At 45.2% G+C, this 23,605-nt stretch overlaps 1 protein-coding gene across 5 annotated transcripts in view; it reads right to left on the bottom strand.

Annotated features, from left to right (window-relative positions):
* Window positions 1–23,605, bottom strand: part of LOC130282596 (pulmonary surfactant-associated protein A-like) — a 493,810-nt gene that overhangs the window by 211,657 nt on the left and 258,548 nt on the right. For 3 of the 5 annotated variants that reach the window (XM_056530977.1, XM_056530978.1, XM_056530979.1), the window contains one exon: window positions 7,888–8,072. The exons of the other annotated variants lie outside the window; for them this stretch is intronic. In XM_056530977.1, the coding sequence (XP_056386952.1) occupies window positions 7,888–8,072 (185 nt within the window). The remainder of the gene's footprint in view (window positions 1–7,887; window positions 8,073–23,605) is intronic. 5 annotated transcript variants of the gene reach the window in all.

The raw sequence follows: 23,605 nt of genomic DNA on the forward strand, positions 1-23,605 counted from the left end.
TACCCCTTGTTACGATCCTCAAGGGGTCTAGTCTCCAAAATGGTATGCCATGTGGGGGTTATTTTGCTGTCCTGTCACCATAGGGGCTTCCTAAATGCGACATGCCCCCAAAGCAAAATTTGCTCTTAAAAAGCCAAATATGACTCCTTCTCTTCTGAGCATTGTAGTTTGCCCGTAGAGCACTTCATGTCAACTTATGGGGTACCTCCATACTCAGAAGAGATGGGGTTACAAATGTTGGGGGGTATTTTCTGCTATTAACCCTTGAAAAAAAGTGAAATTTGGGGGGAAACACACATTTAGTGACATTTTATTTTTATTTTTTTTACATATGCAAAAGTCGTGAAACACCTGTGGGGTATTAAGGCTCACTTTATTCCTTGTTACATTCCTCAAGGGGTCTAGTTTCCAAAATGGTATGCCATGTGTTTTTTTGTTTTTTTTTTGCTGTTCTGGCACCATAGGGGCTTTGTAAATGCAACATGCCCCCCAAAAACCATTTCAGAAAAACGTACTCTCCAAAATCCCCTTGTCGCTCCTTCGCTTCTGAGCCCTCTACTGCGCCCGCCGAACACTTTACATAGACATATGAGATATGTGCTTACTCGAGAGAAATTGGGCTACAAATATAACTATAACATTTCTCCTTTTAACCCTTGTAAAAATTCAAAAATTAGGTCTACAAGAGCATGCGAGTTCAAAAAATTAAGATTGTGAATTTTGCTGCTATTCCTGTGAAACACCTAAAGGGTTAAAACGATGACTGAATGTTATTTTGAATACTTTGGGGGTTGCAGTTTTTATAATGGGGTCGTTTGTGGGGTATTTCTAATATGAAGACCCTTCAAACCCACTTCAAACCTGAACTGGTCCCTGAAAAATTGTGATTTTGGAAATTGTGTGAAAAATTGGAAAATTGCTGCTGAACTTTGAAGCCCTCTGGTGTCTTCCAAAAGTAAAAACAAGTCAATTTTATGATGCAAACATAAAGCGGACATATTGTATATGTGAATAAAAAAATTTTTTTGGAATATCCATTTTCCTTACAAGCAGAGAGTTAGAAAAATGCAAAATGTTCAAATTTTTCATAAAATTTTGGGATTTTTTCACCAAGAAAGGATGCAAGTTACCACAAAATTTTACCACTATGTTAAAGTAGAATATGTCACTAAAAGACAATCTCGGAATCAGAATGATAACTAAAAGCATCCCAGAGTTATTAATGTTTAAAGTGACAGTGGTCAGATGTGCAAAAAATGGCAGGGTCCTAAGGTGTAAAATGGCTGGGTCCTTAAGGGGTTAATGTGCCACAAGATAAATCCCCTAGGGGTCTCTGGGCCAATTTAAGTAACACAAAACCTACTTGGGGAATAAATCCCCTCAGGATTAACCCTGACTAAAGATCCCCATAAAATATAACTTTTAATTATGCTCATTAAAATAATTTTCAACTTGGTGTGTTGCACATTTATTGCCACTAGATGGCAGTGGTGTTTAAAATTATCAACACTGTATCCAGTTAATTCCTCTCCAATAGGATCATGAAATGTCTGTCATGCAGACTACTATTTTGTGATTACTATCTAGTGTACTCCAGTGCCCTGCTGCAGCTCGGACACTCGGTGTACTAACTAGAAAGGTCGCTTGAACAGTGTGCTATTAAAATTATGTATTAAAATTATTTTAATGAGCATAATTAAAAGTTATATTTTATGGGGGATCTTTAGTCAGGGTTAATCCTGAGGGGATTTATTCCCCAAGTAGGTTTTGTGTTACTTAAGGGGTTAATGGGCGCAGACTGTTGTCTCTTGGACATTGCTTTGCTAATGGATTGCTGGCGGAATGACTGACTCGAAGTAGGAGCAGGAGCATCTGGAGCGACAGAAGATGGGTATGACAGACAGATTACTTCGGCTGAGGTGGTGGCTGGCTGAAACAGGGAGCGGTGCGCCACTGGGTGATGCAGCAGGCTGGACCACCACATCGGAGCCACGGTTCTCCCAGGCCTCTTTATGGTGATGCGACATATGTTGACGCAGGGCTGTGGTGCCAACATTGGGACCCTGGCCATGCTTCAACTTCTGCCCACACATCTTGCATATGGTCAGGTTAACATCCTCCGGATGCTTGATGAAAAACTGCCCCACCACCGAGTAGCTGATTTTCCCCTCAACAGTTCGCACTGACTACTGCTGCCGCCAACACCAGGATACCCTGTTCCACTACCTCCTGGAAAGGTAGGCTGCCGCAAAACAGGTGATCTACCCAGGGCCGGTTTTAGGCTTAGCGTGGCCCTAGGCAAAATCAAAAGAAGGGCCCCAAAAGTCATAATAGTGCACTAACCATATTTGCACATTTTTTGTCACTTCAAATACCATAAAAGATATCTAAAAGCTATTGAAAAGTCCCATTAAAACAAAAATGGTACCAATAAAAACTACAAATCCCCATATACAGAAAAATAACAGAGTTATAGGGATCAGAATAGTACAATTTTATATTTTTGTATTGTACCCACACATTAGGTTTGCAGTATAGTCCCCCCACATTAAGTTGGCTATATAGTCCCCCCACATTAGGTTGGCAGTATAGTTCCCCACACATTGGGTTGGCAGTATAGTTCCCCCACATTAGGTTGGCTGTATAGTTCCCCCACATTAGGTTGCCAGTATAGCTTCCCAAGATTGGGTTGGCATTATAGTTCCCCCACATTAGGTTGTAGTTCCCCCACATTAGGTTTGCAGTATAGTTCCCCCCACATTGTGTTGTAGTTCCCCCACATTAGGTTGGCAGTATAGTTCCCCCACATTGGGTTGGCAGTATAGTTCCCCCACATTAGGTAGACAGTATAGTTCCCCCACATTAGGTAGACAGTATAGTTCCCCCACATTAGGTAGGCAGTTTGTTCCCCCTCATTAGGAAGGCAGTATAGTTCCCCCACATTAGGTTGGCAGTATAGTTCCCCACATTAGGTGCAGTACACTTCCCCCCACATTAGGTGCAGTACAGTTCCCCCCACATTAGGTGGAGTACAGTTCCCCCCACATTAGGTGCAGTACAGTTCCCCCCACATTGGGTGCAGTATAGTTCCCCCACATTAGGTGCAGTATAGTTCCCCCACATTAGGTGCAGTACAGTTCCCCCCACATTAGGTGCAGTACAGTCCCCCCCACATTAGGTGCAGTATAGTTCCCCCACATTAGGTGCAGTACAGTTCCCCCCACATTAGGTGCAGTACAGTTCCCCCCACATTAGGTGCAGTACAGTTCCCCCCACATTAGGTGCAGTACAGTTCCCCCCACATTAGGTGCAGTACAGTTCCCCCCACATTAGGTGCAGTACAGTTCCCCCCACATTAGGTGCAGTACAGTTCCCCCACATTAGGTAGGCAGTATAGTTTCCCCACATTAAGTTAGCAGTATAGTTCCCCCACATTTGGTGCAGTACAGTTCCCTCACATTAGGTGCAGTACAGTTCCCCCACATTATTTGCAGTACAGTTCCCCCACATTAGGTGCAGTACAGTTCCCCCACATTAGGTGCAGTACAGTTCCCCCACATTAGGCGCAGTACAGTTCCCCCACATTAGGCGCAGTACAGTTCCCCCACATTAGGTGCAGTATAGTTCCCCCACATTAGGTGCAGTACAGTTCCCTCACATTAGGTGCTGTATAGTTACCCCACAATACTCTCCACTACCCTTAAAACTGTATTGGACTACAGAAACAAGTGTGTAGCTTTGGCTGGGCTTTCACAGTAACTAGGCCTAAATTAGTTTATCAGGAAAATATATAAAGGACAACACTTAAGTGTACGCACAGTTTAAACTTATGAGAGGTGGACAATACCCTCAACTACAAACTGTATAAGGCTACAAAAACAAGTGTGTAGCTTTGGCTGGCCTTTCACAGTAACTAGGCCCAAATTAGTTTAACAGGAAAATATATAAAGTACACCACGTAGGTATACATAAAGTTTAAACTTATGAGAGGAGGGCTATATGCTCCACTACAAACTGTATAAGGCTACAGAAACAAGTGGGTAGCTTTGGCTGGCCTTTCACAGTAACTAGGCCCAAATTAGTTTAACAGGAAAATATATAAAGTACACCACGTAGGTATACATAAAGTTTTAACTTATGAGAGGAGGGCTATATGCTCCACTACAAACTGTATAAGGCTACAGAAACAAGTGGGTAGCTTTGGCTGGCCTTTCACATTAACTAGGCCAAAATCAGATTTTCAGGAAAATAAAAAAATCCTACATCACGTAGGTGTACGTACAGTTTAAACTTATGAGTGGAGGACTATGCGCTCCACTACAAACTGTAAATGGCTACAGAAACAAGTGGGTAGCTTTGCCTGGCCATTCACAGTAACTAGGCCAAAATTTGTTTTTCAGGGAAAAAAAACGTACACTATGTAGGTGTATGTACAGTTTACAACTATGAGAGCTGGACAATACGCTCAGCTTAAAATTGTATAAGGCTACAGAAAAAAGGTGTAGCTTTGGCTGGCCTTTCACAATAACTAGGCCAAAATTAGTTTTACAGGGAAAAAAACATATACCACCTATGAACGCACAGGTTACACTTATGAGAGGACAATAAGCTCCGCTACACAACCTTTATTAGGCACAGTAATCAGGTGACTATGGCTTTTGGTGCTCATCCTAACTGGCCCCTGTTAGCTTTACAGTTGTTGTACACCCAACTGCAGCAGTACAGAATCGCTGTGTAGTAGAGCCCAGTACAGTATTATTGGGCACTAATAGCAGGTGATAATAGCTTTTAATGCTCTGCCTAACTGGCCCCTTTAAGCTTTATAGTTGCTGTACACCCCACTGCAGCAGTGGAGTCGCTGTGTATTACACCCAAAAGTGTACTTTCTCTCTCTCAGTGCTTTTATGCAGTGATTTGGGCTTGTGGTAAATCGCTGCTGTAATGCTGTTTTTCTGTGCAACGGACACAATGCTCTATCTCTCTATGCAATGAAAACCCTGAAGTGACTGGCCACAAGATGGCTGCCGATTATATAGGGCTGTAACATCACAGGGGTGGCTGGCTGCTGATAGGCTGCATGTTGCATGTGATTCAGGGTTATCCCGTCTACCTGCCTTCCCAAAGTTCCTTGCCCCATGTCCTCACATGTGGATCCAGCATTTTAGATGCCCTGGAGCCTGGACTGCACTAAATAAAGTTTAATGAAGCGATTCGTACGATCGAATCGCGGCGATATTCAGATTCGTTGTGAAGCAAATTTTTCCTGAAATTCATAATGAATTCGTCAGATTCAATTCGCTCATCCCAAGTTTCAGGCTCTATTGCTTCGATTTGTCTGGGAAGGGGGGGGTCACCGCTTTTCCACCTCATGCCTGACGGCCCTGAAAGTACAGGGGGGCTCTTCACTTCCCGATGTTTACAAATATTATCTTGCTACACATTTGAGTAGGGTCCTGTCCTGATCACGCCTCCATGCGAGGTGGAGAGGCATTAGTGTGCCCCCTACCATTTCTGTGTCCTTCTCTGGTCTCCCCCCCCCCCCGACCTCACGACCTCGCTTTTAGGGCCCTTGCCCTTCACTGTGTGGCTCTGGGAGAGGCTTTGGTGTGCTTCTCTCTGTGGCCATCTAGGTCTTTATAGCAACCTGTCATATTTACTCTCCTTGGCATAGAGCTGAGGTATTTTAACTGGCTGAAGGGGTTGACCCGGTGAAACGCGTACCTTCCTCTCCTTCGAGGCCCTGCATGCCCGATACTCTCTGCCAGTTCAGGCTGCTGTCTACCATGGCAGTATCCTAGATAATGTGGGGGGGAGGGGCAGAGGGGTACTCCCTTTCCTCTACCCACTCCATTTGAGAAAATTTGTTGGATGGCCACATCCTCTAGAGGCCTTATATCAACCATCTATAGGTTGTTGTCTGCCCCTGATGCATCCTCACACTCCAGGTTTCCGTTCATAGCCAAATGGGAACAAATCTTGAGTAGGCCTATCTCCTTACAGCTGTGGCTGATTTTTTGGTCTCGGACACATGCAGACACCTTGGCTGCCTGCATGTGTCCAATATATGGAAAATCAGTACAAGATATTGTCCCATTGGTATCAAACCCCAGAGGTACTACACCATATGTATCCTCAACTAACCTTCCACTTGCTGGCACTGTGGCTGGGGGTTGGGTCACTACTACACATATTTTGGAGTTTCCCGGCCTTGACCCGCTTTTGCTGATTCTGTTCTCAGGGTGGAGTTACCCTTGGATCCTTTGACATATCTACTGAATGCCCCCCCTAAATATTTAGGCAAGCTGTTGTCCAGACAGTTTTTACATATCCTCACGGCAGCCAAGTGTCTCTTCTCCCAGTGGTGGAGGTGCACTGAGGCCCAAATCATGGCGACGCTCAGGGATAGGTTGATGAAAATCATACGCATGGAATATCTCTCGGCATGTGCAAATCATGCCATTGATCGGTTTATTGCTGTGTGGCATCCTTGTAGAGAGTGCCACATAGGTGATATGTCGATCCTTGGGTCTGGTGGGGTAGATTTGGTATGGAACCCTTTTCCCTCTTCATCCCTCTCTCTCTCTGTATGTCCTGTCTTATTTCCCCCTCTCATTCAATGTTTTACGTGGTCCTGTGTGTTTATGTTGTTGGTATGAATGGCTATCACGACTATAAGACTCTCTCCCGGAAAGCCGGAGGTGATTGAATGCTTTGATAGGGCAATGTGCTTGCTTTTATGATGGCTTGCATTGGTCATTCACTTACTGCTTTCCCCCTGGCTGAGTGATGCTATGACACCTCTAGGGTATTGGATTACATGCTACTGTTCTACTCCCCCTTCTTGCCTGTACATTTTCACATGCAATACTTACAAAAATCATTTAGGACACAGCCATTATCTGTACTTTTTATCAGTACTACTTTTGTGGTATATCTAAGTTTTTAATAATTAAAAAAAAAATGGAATATGATTTCATAAAAACTCAATTATGGAGTTTGGACATTTTCATATACAGCGATGCCAAATAGGTTTATTCATTTTTGTGTAACGCTTTTTGGGATAAAATGGGAAAAAGGGGCCATTAAAATTTTTATTGGGGGAGGGGCTTTTTCACATTTTTTTTTACTATAGTTTTACACTTTTATAGTCCCCAAAGGGGACTATTTATAGCAATCATTAGATTGCATATACTGAACAGTGCTACTCATTGGAATGGCACTGATCAGTATTATTCGATGTCAGACCAGAGCAGAAGACCACGGCATGATGGCTGGAGCAGATAAGGGGACCTCCGGCCACCATGTTGGATGATCAGATCTCCGCAGAAGTGCTGCGGGCGTTCCGATCATCCATTTTAACAACTGCATACATAAATATAAAATTTGTTCCCTACAATTTTTCCCACCCTACTGTGTGTATATATATATATATATATATATATATATATACATATATACATATATATATATATATATATATATATATAAATATTGTTACCCAACAAAATTCGGTAAAAAAAGCCTGCAGGGAAATTGCCAAAGTGACAAAAAATGCAATTCCACACAAAGAGAAAAATGCCAGAAAAACACCAAAACTCTGGGAAATTCACTGTAAAAAAAAAAAAAAAAAACTCCAAAAGAAAAACTCAGTGAAAACCTATACTAAACTAGACATACCCAAGGAACGGACAGGCGTCCTGCACTCACCGCGTAAGATCTGGCTATTCAGCTCCCATCTCGGGCCGCTTCTCCGGCAGGGACTTCAAAGACAGTGTGGAGTGCTCAGAGGCGACTGCCAGCGCTTTCACGCATAGGAATGCGCTTCACCCGGCCTCTATACTAAACTATACTACAACAGCAAACCAAATAAATTATAATCCTTCTTACCAGGTACACCTGTATCTCCTTTCATGCCATCCCTGCCATCTCTTCCTGGAAGTCCATTCTGTCCTGGTGTGCCTGGGATTCCAGGTGTTGCCATGCATTTATCGGATGACTGAGCATGACATGTCAGTAAGATAACTGTGACTAATAGTGAAAATGATAGCTGAAGATACATTTTCCTGTGCAACCTGCAATGTAAAGTCATTTATAGAAGTTTAATACATTATGAAGTTTAATACAGTTAGGGCTGGGTTTAGCAACTATATATATATCTATGCCCTGAAGTTCTATATATATCTATGCCCTGACATCAGTGGTGGAAACACCGCGAGGTAATGAGGGACATTTATCATTGTGTGTCTTTAGAAAGTGTGTTTTGAAGTAATTTATTTTTTCTTTTGCAACATATTTATCGTAATATCACAGGGTTGATGAATTTGCCGCACATAACACACAAAAAAAAAAAAAAAAAATCACTTCAAACTTATCACTTTTTTAAGAATATATATAAGCAACCACTAAAAAGTGAAAAACCAAAAGGGTGTACCAAAATAATTTTAGTCAATATCACTTTAGTCAATCATTTTAGTTAATATCAAATTTTGCGCGAAAGATAAATTTTTGCGCCTTTTCTACACCAAAAAACGCTCTGAGCCTGTTGACAAATTCACTCCATCCTATGCAATTGTCTCTGTGCAAGAGTCCAGCAGATATGTGAGCCTTCTGTTACCTTAAAAGCATCTTTATATTGTGTATTGGATTGATGGTTCACAATTGTTAACCCCTTAGGGACACGCTCAGCAAATGTACGGCACTGCAGTGAGTAACTTTGGGCACAACACCATACATTTTTGGCATGACTATGAAGCGTGCACAGGAGTAGAGCTCGCTACATAGTCAGTGAGCTCCGGCTACTATCAAAAGCTAGGGACTAACAGATAATGGCAGACATCAGTGATCATGCTAGTGTCAGCCATAAATCATCAATAGGGATCATGGCATCTACAGAGAAATCAGAGTTTCTGGTGAGCTTAACTTACCACCACTGTGCAATTGCGGGGGTCTGTTAAGTGCTCTTCCCTCCCTTCAAAACGCAGGAGAGCCATGCTTCTTGTGCTGCCTGGAAAGTCAGGCTGTACAAGAAGATTGCCGATAGTACAAAGTACTGATCAGTACTGTGTTATAGCATAGTACTGAAAAGTACATGGCAATCTAATGATTGCATTTAGTAGTCCTCTATGGGGATTTAAAATGAAAAATATGTAAATGTGTAAAATAAATAGAAAAAAGTTAAAAAATATATATATAAAAGCCCCTCCCCTAATAAAAATATAAATCACCCACTTACATGTAAAATAATAGCAAACATCAGAATTGCTGAGTTTTGGTCACATCATGTCAGAAAAAATTATGAAAAGGGAGAAAAAAATGTCATCAAAACACAAATGGTAAAAACTACAGATTACAGTGCAAAAGAGATCCCTCACACAGCCCCCGTGTACAAAAAATAAATAAATTAGAAAGTTATGGGGGGTCAGGATAAGGCTGGGTTCACACTGCGTTTTGTTCCATATGGGACCGCATAAGGCAGGGGAGCTGAAAACTTGCGCTCCCGTATGCAGTCCCGTATGTAATTAATTTCAATGAGCTGACTGGAGTGAAACGCTGACTCCGGTCAGCTCATTTTTGCCCCGTATGCGGCTTTCCATCGCACTTAAAATCGTAGTCGAAAACGATTTTAGGTGCGGTGGGAAAACCGCATACGGGGCAAAAATGAGCCGACCGGAGTCAGCGTTTCACTCCGGTCAGCTCATTGAAATTAATTACATACGGGAGCGAAAGTTTTCAGCTCCCCCTGCCGTATGCGGTCCTGTAAGGGACAAAACGTAGTGTGAACCCAGCCTAAGACAATTTTAAACATACTTATTTTAGTACAGTAATAGAAAAGCATGTAAAGATGAGCATCATTTTATTGGTATTGACCCACAGAATAAAGAAAACATGGCAGTTTGGTCGTAAAGTGTTACAGTGTAAAAACTGAGCTCTCCAAAATTAGTAAAATTGCAAAATTCCTTTCAATTTCCTAATGCAAATTATATATATATATATATATATATATATATATATATAGATAGATAGATAGATAGATAGTAAATTTGAGTAGCCGTATTAGTTCAGTGATGCAGATGCAAATCAAAAAATGTTGCAGTATCTTGTAATACCTTTTTTATTGGACTAACAATTCTATCTTTGCTGATGACACCAAGCTTTGTAGCACGGTACAGTCTATAGAGGATGTGCATAAGTTACAAGATGACTTGGATAGACTAAGTGTCTGGGCATCCACTTGGCAAATGAGGTTGAATGTGGATAAATGTAAAGTTATGCATCTGGGTACTAATAACCTGCATGCGTCGTATGTCTTAGGGGGGATTAAACTGGCAGAGTCACTGGTAGAGAAGGATCTGGGTGTACTTGTAGATCACAGACTACAGAATAGCATGCAATGTCAGGCTGCTGCTTCCAAAGCCAGCAGGATATTGTCATGTATCAAAAGAGGTATGGACTCGAGAGACAGGGACATAATACTCCCCCTTTATAAAGCATTGGTACGGCCTCACCTGGAATATGCTGTTCAGTTTTGGTTGCCTGTTCATAAAAGGGACACTGTGGAGCTGGAAAGGGTGCAGAGACGCGCGACTAAACTAATATGGCGCATGGAACATCTTAGCTATGAGGAGCGATTAAAGGAGTTACAATTTTTTAGTCTTGAGAAGAGACGTTTAAGGGGGGATATGATAAACAAATACAAGTATATAAATGGCCCATACAAAAAATATGGAGAAGAACTGTTCCAGGTTAACCCCCCCCCCCCCCCCCCCCCAAATGACGAGGGCGCACTCCCTCCATCTGGAGAAGAAAAAGTTTAGTCTCAAGGGACGACACGCCTTCTTTACCATGAGAACAGTGAACTTATGGAACAGTCTACCTCAGGAACTGGTCACAGCAGGAAAAATTAACAGCTTTAAAACAGGATTAAATACATTCCTGGAACAAAATAACATTAATGCTTATGAAGAAATATAAAATCCCATCCCTTCCCCAATATCGCGCCACACCCCTACCCTTCAATTCCCTGGTTGAACTTGATGGAGGTATGTCTTTTTTCGACCGTACTAACTATGTAACTATGTAACTATGTAACAGCATTTTGTAGAGACAAGCTTTCGGGATTCCTCCCTTTATCAAGTCCAAAGCAAATCTAAGCTCACAAGCAGAAGACACAGGTTACATCTCACAAATATGCATCTATTGTCTTAACCCTATATGGCTATATGAGGCTATATGCACAGCAGAGGTGAGTTCTCATGTTAGGGTCCCATCCAAAATGAGGCCACCTCCGCGTGGTGGATGGGGGGACACATTTTGATCAAAAAGTGCGCTGAGAGCCTCCATTTTTTGACCTAGAGTGCTGTTGCAACTTTCTTGTTTGTACATTTTGTATTTGCCACAGCAGCGGGCACCTGTGTATTAGGTTGTTGTGCTGGCTATTTTTCCTTTTGTTTTTACTTTGTAAATTGGGGGGTGTGGCACCCTCTTTAGCCGCGCACCCCACCCCTCTCAGACTGGAGGTGGTTTAGTCAATGGCTGATCCAACATGTCACACAGTCAGAGGCTATATGCACAGCAGAGGTGAGTTCTCATGTTAGGGTCCCATCCGATATGAGGCCACCTCCGCGTGGTGGATGGGGGGACACATTTTGATCAAAAAGTGCGCTGAGAGCCTCCATTTTTTGACCTAGAGTGCTGTTGCATATTTCTTGTTTGTACATTTTGTATTTGCCACAGCAGCGGGCACCTGTGTATTAGGTTGTTGTGCTGGCTATTTTTACTTTTGTTTTTACTTTGTAAATTGGGGGGTGTGGCACCCTCTTTAGCCGTGCACCCCACCCCTCTCAGACTGGAGGTGGTTTAGTCAATGGCTGATCCAACATGTCACACAGTCAGAGGCTATATGCACAGCAGAGGTGAGTTATCATGTTAGGGTCCCATCCGATATGAGGCCACCTCCGCGTGGTGGATGGGGGGACACATTTTGATCAAAAAGTGCACTGAGAGCCTCCATTTTTTGACCTAGAGTGCTGTTGCAACTTTCTTGTTTGTACATTTTGTATTTGCCACAGCAGCGGGCACCTGTGTATTAGGTTGTTGTGCTGGCTATTTTTCCTTTTGTTTTTACTTTGTAAATTGGGGGGTGTGGCACCCTCTTTAGCCGTGCACCCCACCCCTCTCAGACTGGAGGTGGTTTAGTCAATGGCTGATCCAACATGTCACACAGTCAGAGGCTATATGCACAGCAGAGGTGAGTTATCATGTTAGGGTCCCATCCGATATGAGGCCACCTCCGCGTGGTGGATGGGGGGACACATTTTGATCAAAAAGTGCGCTGAGAGCCTCCATTTTTTGACCTAGAGTGCTGTTGCAACTTTCTTGTTTGTACATTTTGTATTTGCCACAGCAGCGGGCACCTGTGTATTAGGTTGTTGTGCTGGCTATTTTTCCTTTTGTTTTTACTTTGTAAATTGGGGGGTGTGGCACCCTCTTTAGCCGTGCACCCCACCCCTCTCAGACTGGAGGTGGTTTAGTCAATGGCTGATCCAACATGTCACACAGTCAGAGGCTATATGCACAGCAGAGGTGAGTTATCATGTTAGGGTCCCATCCGATATGAGGCCACCTCCGCGTGGTGGATGGGGGGACACATTTTGATCAAAAAGTGCGCTGAGAGCCTCCATTTTTTGACCTAGAGTGCTGTTGCAACTTTCTTGTTTGTACATTTTGTATTTGCCACAGCAGCGGGCACCTGTGTATTAGGTTGTTGTGCTGGCTATTTTTCCTTTAGTTTTTACTTTGTAAATTGGGGGGTGTGGCACCCTCTTTAGCCGTGCACCCCACCCCTCTCAGACTGGAGGTGGTTTAGTCAATGGCTGATCCAACATGTCACACAGTCAGAGGCTATATGCACAGCAGAGGTGAGTTATCATGTTAGGGTCCCATCCGATATGAGGCCACCTCCGCGTGGTGGATGGGGGGACACATTTTGATCAAAAAGTGCGCTGAGAGCCTCCATTTTTTGACCTAGAGTGCTGTTGCAACTTTCTTGTTTGTACATTTTGTATTTGCCACAGCAGCGGGCACCTGTGTATTAGGTTGTTGTGCTGGCTATTTTTCCTTTTGTTTTTACTTTGTAAATTGGGGGGTGTGGCACCCTCTTTAGCCGTGCACCCCACCCCTCTCAGACTGGAGGTGGTTTAGTCAATGGCTGATCCAACATGTCACACAGTCAGAGGCTATATGCACAGCAGAGGTGAGTTATCATGTTAGGGTCCCATCCGATATGAGGCCACCTCCGCGTGGTGGATGGGGGGACACATTTTGATCAAAAAGTGCGCTGAGAGCCTCCATTTTTTGACCTAGAGTGCTGTTGCAACTTTCTTGTTTGTACATTTTGTATTTGCCACAGCAGCGGGCACCTGTGTATTAGGTTGTTGTGCTGGCTATTTTTCCTTTTGTTTTTACTTTGTAAATTGGGGGGTGTGGCACCCTCTTTAGCCGTGCACCCCACCCCTCTCAGACTGGAGGTGGTTTAGTCAATGGCTGATCCAACATGTCACACAGTCAGAGGCTATATGCACAGCAGAGGTGAGTTATCATGTTAGGGTCCCATCCGATATGAGGCCACCTCCGCGTGGTGGATGGGGGGACACATTTTGATCAAAAAGTGCGCTGAGAGCCTCCATTTTTTGACCTAGAGTGCTGTTGCAACTTTCTTGTTTGTACATTTTGTATTTGCCACAGCAGCGGGCACCTGTGTATTAGGTTGTTGTGCTGGCTATTTTTCCTTTAGTTTTTACTTTGTAAATTGGGGGGTGTGGCACCCTCTTTAGCCGTGCACCCCACCCCTCTCAGACTGGAGGTGGTTTAGTCAATGGCTGATCCAACATGTCACACAGTCAGAGGCTATATGCACAGCAGAGGTGAGTTATCATGTTAGGGTCCCATCCGATATGAGGCCACCTCCGCGTGGTGGATGGGGGGACACATTTTGATCAAAAAGTGCGCTGAGAGCCTCCATTTTTTGACCTAGAGTGCTGTTGCAACTTTCTTGTTTGTACATTTTGTATTTGCCACAGCAGCGGGCACCTGTGTATTAGGTTGTTGTGCTGGCTATTTTTCCTTTTGTTTTTACTTTGTAAATTGGGGGGTGTGGCACCCTCTTTAGCCGTGCACCCCACCCCTCTCAGACTGGAGGTGGTTTAGTCAATGGCTGATCCAACATGTCACACAGTCAGAGGCTATATGCACAGCAGAGGTGAGTTATCATGTTAGGGTCCCATCCGATATGAGGTCACCTCCGCGTGGTGGATGGGGGGACACATTTTGATCAAAAAGTGCACTGAGAGCCTCCATTTTTGACCTAGAGTGCTGTTGCAACTTTCTTGTTTGTACATTTTGTACTTGCCACAGCAGCGGGCACCTGTGTATTAGGTTGTTGTGCTGGCTATTTTTCCTTTTGTTTTTACTTTGTAAATTGGGGGGTGTGGCACCCTATTTAGCCGTGCACCCCACCCCTCTCAGACTGGAGGTGGTTTAGTCAATGGCTGATCCAACATGTCACACAGTCAGAGGCTATATGCACAGCAGAGGTGAGTTATCATGTTAGGGTCCCATCCGATATGAGGCCACCTCTGCCTGGTGGATGGGGGGACACATTTTGATCAAAAAGTGTGCTGAGAGCCTCCATTTTTTGACCTAGAGTGCTGTTGCAACTTTCTTGTTTGTACATTTTGTATTTTCCACAGCAGCGGGCACCTGTGTATTAGGTTGTTGTGCTGGCTATTTTTACTTTTGTTTTTACTTTGTAAATTGGGGGGTGTGGCGCCCTCTTTAGCCGTGCACCCCACCCCTCTCAGACTGGAGGTGGTTTAGTCAATGGCTGATCCAACATGTCACACAGTCAGAGGCTATATGCACAGCAGAGGTGAGTTATCATGTTAGGGTCCCATCCGATATGAGGCCACCTCTGCCTGGTGGATGGGGGGACACATTTTGATCAAAAAGTGCGCTGAGAGCCTCCATTTTTTGACCTAGAGTGCTGTTGCAACTTTCTTGTTTGTACATTTTGTATTTGCCACAGCAGCGGGCACCTGTGTATTAGGTTGTTGTGCTGGCTATTTTTCCTTTTGTTTTTACTTTGTAAATTGGGGGGTGTGGCACCCTCTTTAGCCGTGCACCCCACCCCTCTCAGACTGGAGGTGGTTTAGTCAATGGCTGATCCAACATGTCACACAGTCAGAGGCTATATGCACAGCAGAGGTGAGTTATCATGTTAGGGTCCCATCCGATATGAGGCCACCTCCGCGTGGTGGATGGGGGGACACATTTTGATCAAAAAGTGCGCTGAGAGCCTCCATTTTTTGACCTAGAGTGCTGTTGCAACTTTCTTGTTTGTACATTTTGTATTTGCCACAGCAGCGGGCACCTGTGTATTAGGTTGTTGTGCTGGCTATTTTTCCTTTTGTTTTTACTTTGTAAATTGGGGGGTGTGGCACCCTCTTTAGCCGTGCACCCCACCCCTCTCAGACTGGAGGTGGTTTAGTCAATGGCTGATCCAACATGTCACACAGTCAGAGGCTATATGCACAGCAGAGGTGAGTTATCATGTTAGGGTCCCATCCGATATGAGGTCACCTCCGCGTGGTGGATGGGGGGACACATTTTGATCAAAAAGTGCACTGAGAGCCTCCATTTTTGACCTAGAGTGCTGTTGCAACTTTCTTGTTTGTACATTTTGTATTTGCCACAGCAGCGGGCACCTGTGTATTAGGTTGTTGTGCTGGCTATTTTTCCTTTTGTTTTTACTTTGTAAATTGGGGGGTGTGGCACCCTATTTAGCCGTGCACCCCACCCCTCTCAGACTGGAGGTGGTTTAGTCAATGGCTGATCCAACATGTCACACAGTCAGAGGCTATATGCACAGCAGAGGTGAGTTATCATGTTAGGGTCCCATCCGATATGAGGCCACCTCTGCCTGGTGGATGGGGGGACACATTTTGATCAAAAAGTGTGCTGAGAGCCTCCATTTTTTGACCTAGAGTGCTGTTGCAACTTTCTTGTTTGTACATTTTGTATTTTCCACAGCAGCGGGCACCTGTGTATTAGGTTGTTGTGCTGGCTATTTTTACTTTTGTTTTTACTTTGTAAATTGGGGGGTGTGGCACCCTCTTTAGCCGTGCACCCCACCCCTCTCAGACTGGAGGTGGTTTAGTCAATGGCTGATCCAACATGTCACACAGTCAGAGGCTATATGCACAGCAGAGGTGAGTTATCATGTTAGGGTCCCATCCGATATGAGGCCACCTCTGCCTGGTGGATGGGGGGACACATTTTGATCAAAAAGTGCGCTGAGAGCCTCCATTTTTTGACCTAGAGTGCTGTTGCAACTTTCTTGTTTGTACATTTTGTATTTGCCACAGCAGCGGGCACCTGTGTATTAGGTTGTTGTGCTGGCTATTTTTCCTTTTGTTTTTACTTTGTAAATTGGGGGGTGTGGCACCCTCTTTAGCCGTGCACCCCACCCCTCTCAGACTGGAGGTGGTTTAGTCAATGGCTGATCCAACATGTCACACAGTCAGAGGCTATATGCACAGCAGAGGTGAGTTATCATGTTAGGGTCCCATCCGATATGAGGCCACCTCCGCGTGGTGGATGGGGGGACACATTTTGATCAAAAAGTGCGCTGAGAGCCTCCATTTTTTGACCTAGAGTGCTGTTGCAACTTTCTTGTTTGTACATTTTGTATTTGCCACAGCAGCGGGCACCTGTGTATTAGGTTGTTGTGCTGGCTATTTTTCCTTTGGTTTTTACTTTGTAAATTGGGGGGTGTGGCACCCTCTTTAGCCGTGCACCCCACCCCTCTCAGACTGGAGGTGGTTTAGTCAATGGCTGATTCAACATGTCACACAGTCAGAGGCTATATGCACAGCAGAGGTGAGTTATCATGTTAGGGTCCCATCCGATATGAGGCCACCTCCGCGTGGTGGATGGGGGGACACATTTTGATCAAAAAGTGCGCTGAGTGCCTCCATTTTTTGACCTAGAGTGCTGTTGCAACTTTCTTGTTTGTACATTTTGTATTTGCCACAGCAGCGGGCACCTGTGTATTAGGTTGTTGTGCTGGCTATTTTTCCTTTTGTTTTTACTTTGTAAATTGGGGGGTGTGGCACCCTCTTTAGCCGTGCACCCCACCCCTCTCAGACTGGAGGTGGTTTAGTCAATGGCTGATCCAACATGTCACACAGTCAGAGGCTATATGCACAGCAGAGGTGAGTTATCATGTTAGGGTCCCATCCGATATGAGGCCACCTCCGCGTGGTGGATGGGGGGACACATTTTGATCAAAAAGTGCGCTGAGAGCCTCCATTTTTTGACCTAGAGTGCTGTTGCAACTTTCTTGTTTGTACATTTTGTATTTGCCACAGCAGCGGGCACCTGTGTATTAGGTTGTTGTGCTGGCTATTTTTCCTTTTGTTTTTACTTTGTAAATTGGGGGGTGTGGCACCCTCTTTAGCCGTGCACCCCACCCCTCTCAGACTGGAGGTGGTTTAGTCAATGGCTGATCCAACATGTCACACAGTCAGAGGCTATATGCACAGCAGAGGTGAGTTATCATGTTAGGGTCCCATCCGATATGAGGCCACCTCCGCGTGGTGGATGGGGGGACACATTTTGATCAAAAAGTGCACTGAGAGCCTCCATTTTTGACCTAGAGTGCTGTTGCAACTTTCTTGTTTGTACATTTTGTATTTGCCACAGCAGCGGGCACCTGTGTATTAGGTTGTTGTGCTGGCTATTTTTCCTTTTGTTTTTACTTTGTAAATTGGGGGATGTGGCACCCTCTTTAGCCGTGCACCCCACCCCTCTCAGACTGGAGGTGGTTTAGTCAATGGCTGATCCAACATGTCACACAGTCAGAGGCTATATGCACAGCAGAGGTGAGTTATCATGCTAGGGTCCCATCCGATATGAGGCCACCTCTGCCTGGTGGATGGGGGGACATATTTTGATCAAAAAGTGCGCTGAGAGCCTCCATTTTTTGACCTAGAGTGCTGTTGCAACTTTCTTGTTTGTACATTTTGTATTTGCCACAGCAGCGGGCACCTGTGTATTAGGTTGTTGTGCTGGCTATTTTTACTTTTGTTTTTACTTTGTAAATTGGGGGGTGTGGCACCCTCTTTAGCCGTGCACCCCACCCCTCTCAGACTGGAGGTGGTTTAGTCAATGGCTGATCCAACATGTCACACAGTCAGAGGCTATATGCACAGCAGAGGTGAGTTATCATGTTAGGGTCCCATCCGATATGAGGCCACCTCTGCCTGGTGGATGGGGGGACACATTTTGATCAAAAAGTGCGCTGAGAGCCTCCATTTTTTGACCTAGAGTGCTGTTGCAACTTTCTTGTTTGTACATTTTGTATTTGCCACAGCAGCGGGCACCTGTGTATTAGGTTGTTGTGCTGGCTATTTTTCCTTTTGTTTTTACTTTGTAAATTGGGGGGTGTGGCACCCTCTTTAGCCGTGCACCCCACCCCTCTCAAACTGGAGGTGGTTTAGTCAATGGCTGATCCAACATGTCACACAGTCAGAGGCTATATGCACAGCAGAGGTGAGTTATCATGTTAGGGTCCCATCCGATATGAGGCCACCTCCGCGTGGTGGATGGGGGGACACATTTTGATCAAAAAGTGCACTGAGAGCCTCCATTTTTGACCTAGAGTGCTGTTGCAACTTTCTTGTTTGTACATTTTGTATTTGCCACAGCAGCGGGCACCTGTGTATTAGGTTGTTGTGCTGGCTATTTTTCCTTTTGTTTTTACTTTGTAAATTGGGGGGTGTGGCACCCTCTTTAGCCGTGCACCCCACCCCTCTCAGACTGGAGGTGGTTTAGTCAATGGCTGATCCAACATGTCACACAGTCAGAGGCTATATGCACAGCAGAGGTGAGTTATCATGCTAGGGTCCCATCCGATATGAGGCCACCTCTGCCTGGTGGATGGGGGGACATATTTTGATCAAAAAGTGCGCTGAGAGCCTCCATTTTTTGACCTAGAGTGCTGTTGCAACTTTCTTGTTTGTACATTTTGTATTTGCCACAGCAGCGGGCACCTGTGTATTAGGTTGTTGTGCTGGCTATTTTTACTTTTGTTTTTACTTTGTAAATTGGGGGGTGTGGCACCCTCTTTAGCCGTGCACCCCACCCCTCTCAGACTGGAGGTGGTTTAGTCAATGGCTGATCCAACATGTCACACAGTCAGAGGCTATATGCACAGCAGAGGTGAGTTATCATGTTAGGGTCCCATCCGATATGAGGCCACCTCTGCCTGGTGGATGGGGGGACACATTTTGATCAAAAAGTGCGCTGAGAGCCTCCATTTTTTGACCTAGAGTGCTGTTGCAACTTTCTTGTTTGTACATTTTGTATTTGCCACAGCAGCGGGCACCTGTGTATTAGGTTGTTGTGCTGGCTATTTTTCCTTTTGTTTTTACTTTGTAAATTGGGGGGTGTGGCACCCTCTTTAGCCGTGCACCCCACCCCTCTCAGACTGGAGGTGGTTTAGTCAATGGCTGATCCAACATGTCACACAGTCAGAGGCTATATGCACAGCAGAGGTGAGTTATCATGTTAGGGTCCCATCCGATATGAGGCCACCTCCGCGTGGTGGATGGGGGGACACATTTTGATCAAAAAGTGTGCTGAGAGCCTCCATTTTTTGACCTAGAGTGCTGTTGCAACTTTCTTGTTTGTACATTTTGTATTTGCCACAGCAGCGGGCACCTGTGTATTAGGTTGTTGTGCTGGCTATTTTTTCTTTTGTTTTTACTTTGTAAATTGGGGGGTGTGGCACCCTCTTTAGCCGTGCACCCCCCCCCTTCAGACTGGAGGTGGTTTAGTCAATTGCTGATCCATCATGTCACACAGTCAGAGGCTATATGCACAGCAGATGTGAGTTATCATGTTAGGGTCCCATCCGATATGAGGTCACCTCCGCGTGGTGGATGGGGGGACACATTTTGATCAAAAAGTGCGCTGAGAGCCTCCATTTTTTGACCTAGAGTGCTGTTGCAACTTTCTTGTTTGTACATTTTGTATTTGCCACAGCAGCGGGCACCTGTGTATTAGGTTGTTGTGCTGGCTATTTTTCCTTTTGTTTTTACTTTGTAAATTGGGGGGTGTGGCACCCTCTTTAGCCGTGCACCCCACCCCTCTCAGACTGGAGGTGGTTTAGTCAATGGCTGATCCAACATGTCACACAGTCAGAGGCTATATGCACAGCAGAGGTGAGTTATCATGTTAGGGTCCCATCCGATATGAGGCCACCTCCGCGTGGTGGATGGGGGGACACATTTTGATCAAAAAGTGCGCTGAGAGCCTCCATTTTTTGACCTAGAGTGCTGTTGCAACTTTCTTGTTTGTACATTTTGTATTTGCCACAGCAGCGGGCACCTGTGTATTAGGTTGTTGTGCTGGCTATTTTTCCTTTTGTTTTTACTTTGTAAATTGGGGGGTGTGGCACCCTCTTTAGCCGTGCACCCCACCCCTCTCAGACTGGAGGTGGTTTAGTCAATGGCTGATCCAACATGTCACACAGTCAGAGGCTATATGCACAGCAGAGGTGAGTTATCATGTTAGGGTCCCATCCGATATGAGGTCACCTCCGCGTGGTGGATGGGGGGACACATTTTGATCAAAAAGTGCACTGAGAGCCTCCATTTTTGACCTAGAGTGCTGTTGCAACTTTCTTGTTTGTACATTTTGTACTTGCCACAGCAGCGGGCACCTGTGTATTAGGTTGTTGTGCTGGCTATTTTTCCTTTTGTTTTTACTTTGTAAATTGGGGGGTGTGGCACCCTATTTAGCCGTGCACCCCACCCCTCTCAGACTGGAGGTGGTTTAGTCAATGGCTGATCCAACATGTCACACAGTCAGAGGCTATATGCACAGCAGAGGTGAGTTATCATGTTAGGGTCCCATCCGATATGAGGCCACCTCTGCCTGGTGGATGGGGGGACACATTTTGATCAAAAAGTGTGCTGAGAGCCTCCATTTTTTGACCTAGAGTGCTGTTGCAACTTTCTTGTTTGTACATTTTGTATTTTCCACAGCAGCGGGCACCTGTGTATTAGGTTGTTGTGCTGGCTATTTTTACTTTTGTTTTTACTTTGTAAATTGGGGGGTGTGGCGCCCTCTTTAGCCGTGCACCCCACCCCTCTCAGACTGGAGGTGGTTTAGTCAATGGCTGATCCAACATGTCACACAGTCAGAGGCTATATGCACAGCAGAGGTGAGTTATCATGTTAGGGTCCCATCCGATATGAGGCCACCTCTGCCTGGTGGATGGGGGGACACATTTTGATCAAAAAGTGCGCTGAGAGCCTCCATTTTTTGACCTAGAGTGCTGTTGCAACTTTCTTGTTTGTACATTTTGTATTTGCCACAGCAGCGGGCACCTGTGTATTAGGTTGTTGTGCTGGCTATTTTTCCTTTTGTTTTTACTTTGTAAATTGGGGGGTGTGGCACCCTCTTTAGCCGTGCACCCCACCCCTCTCAGACTGGAGGTGGTTTAGTCAATGGCTGATCCAACATGTCACACAGTCAGAGGCTATATGCACAGCAGAGGTGAGTTATCATGTTAGGGTCCCATCCGATATGAGGCCACCTCCGCGTGGTGGATGGGGGGACACATTTTGATCAAAAAGTGCGCTGAGAGCCTCCATTTTTTGACCTAGAGTGCTGTTGCAACTTTCTTGTTTGTACATTTTGTATTTGCCACAGCAGCGGGCACCTGTGTATTAGGTTGTTGTGCTGGCTATTTTTCCTTTTGTTTTTACTTTGTAAATTGGGGGGTGTGGCACCCTCTTTAGCCGTGCACCCCACCCCTCTCAGACTGGAGGTGGTTTAGTCAATGGCTGATCCAACATGTCACACAGTCAGAGGCTATATGCACAGCAGAGGTGAGTTATCATGTTAGGGTCCCATCCGATATGAGGTCACCTCCGCGTGGTGGATGGGGGGACACATTTTGATCAAAAAGTGCACTGAGAGCCTCCATTTTTGACCTAGAGTGCTGTTGCAACTTTCTTGTTTGTACATTTTGTATTTGCCACAGCAGCGGGCACCTGTGTATTAGGTTGTTGTGCTGGCTATTTTTCCTTTTGTTTTTACTTTGTAAATTGGGGGGTGTGGCACCCTATTTAGCCGTGCACCCCACCCCTCTCAGACTGGAGGTGGTTTAGTCAATGGCTGATCCAACATGTCACACAGTCAGAGGCTATATGCACAGCAGAGGTGAGTTATCATGTTAGGGTCCCATCCGATATGAGGCCACCTCTGCCTGGTGGATGGGGGGACACATTTTGATCAAAAAGTGTGCTGAGAGCCTCCATTTTTTGACCTAGAGTGCTGTTGCAACTTTCTTGTTTGTACATTTTGTATTTTCCACAGCAGCGGGCACCTGTGTATTAGGTTGTTGTGCTGGCTATTTTTACTTTTGTTTTTACTTTGTAAATTGGGGGGTGTGGCACCCTCTTTAGCCGTGCACCCCACCCCTCTCAGACTGGAGGTGGTTTAGTCAATGGCTGATCCAACATGTCACACAGTCAGAGGCTATATGCACAGCAGAGGTGAGTTATCATGTTAGGGTCCCATCCGATATGAGGCCACCTCTGCCTGGTGGATGGGGGGACACATTTTGATCAAAAAGTGCGCTGAGAGCCTCCATTTTTTGACCTAGAGTGCTGTTGCAACTTTCTTGTTTGTACATTTTGTATTTGCCACAGCAGCGGGCACCTGTGTATTAGGTTGTTGTGCTGGCTATTTTTCCTTTTGTTTTTACTTTGTAAATTGGGGGGTGTGGCACCCTCTTTAGCCGTGCACCCCACCCCTCTCAGACTGGAGGTGGTTTAGTCAATGGCTGATCCAACATGTCACACAGTCAGAGGCTATATGCACAGCAGAGGTGAGTTATCATGTTAGGGTCCCATCCGATATGAGGCCACCTCCGCGTGGTGGATGGGGGGACACATTTTGATCAAAAAGTGCGCTGAGAGCCTCCATTTTTTGACCTAGAGTGCTGTTGCAACTTTCTTGTTTGTACATTTTGTATTTGCCACAGCAGCGGGCACCTGTGTATTAGGTTGTTGTGCTGGCTATTTTTCCTTTGGTTTTTACTTTGTAAATTGGGGGGTGTGGCACCCTCTTTAGCCGTGCACCCCACCCCTCTCAGACTGGAGGTGGTTTAGTCAATGGCTGATTCAACATGTCACACAGTCAGAGGCTATATGCACAGCAGAGGTGAGTTATCATGTTAGGGTCCCATCCGATATGAGGCCACCTCCGCGTGGTGGATGGGGGGACACATTTTGATCAAAAAGTGCGCTGAGTGCCTCCATTTTTTGACCTAGAGTGCTGTTGCAACTTTCTTGTTTGTACATTTTGTATTTGCCACAGCAGCGGGCACCTGTGTATTAGGTTGTTGTGCTGGCTATTTTTCCTTTTGTTTTTACTTTGTAAATTGGGGGGTGTGGCACCCTCTTTAGCCGTGCACCCCACCCCTCTCAGACTGGAGGTGGTTTAGTCAATGGCTGATCCAACATGTCACACA

The sequence above is a fragment of the Hyla sarda genome, chromosome 7 (genome assembly GCF_029499605.1).
Source record: "Hyla sarda isolate aHylSar1 chromosome 7, aHylSar1.hap1, whole genome shotgun sequence".
Taxonomy (NCBI): domain Eukaryota; kingdom Metazoa; phylum Chordata; class Amphibia; order Anura; family Hylidae; genus Hyla; species Hyla sarda.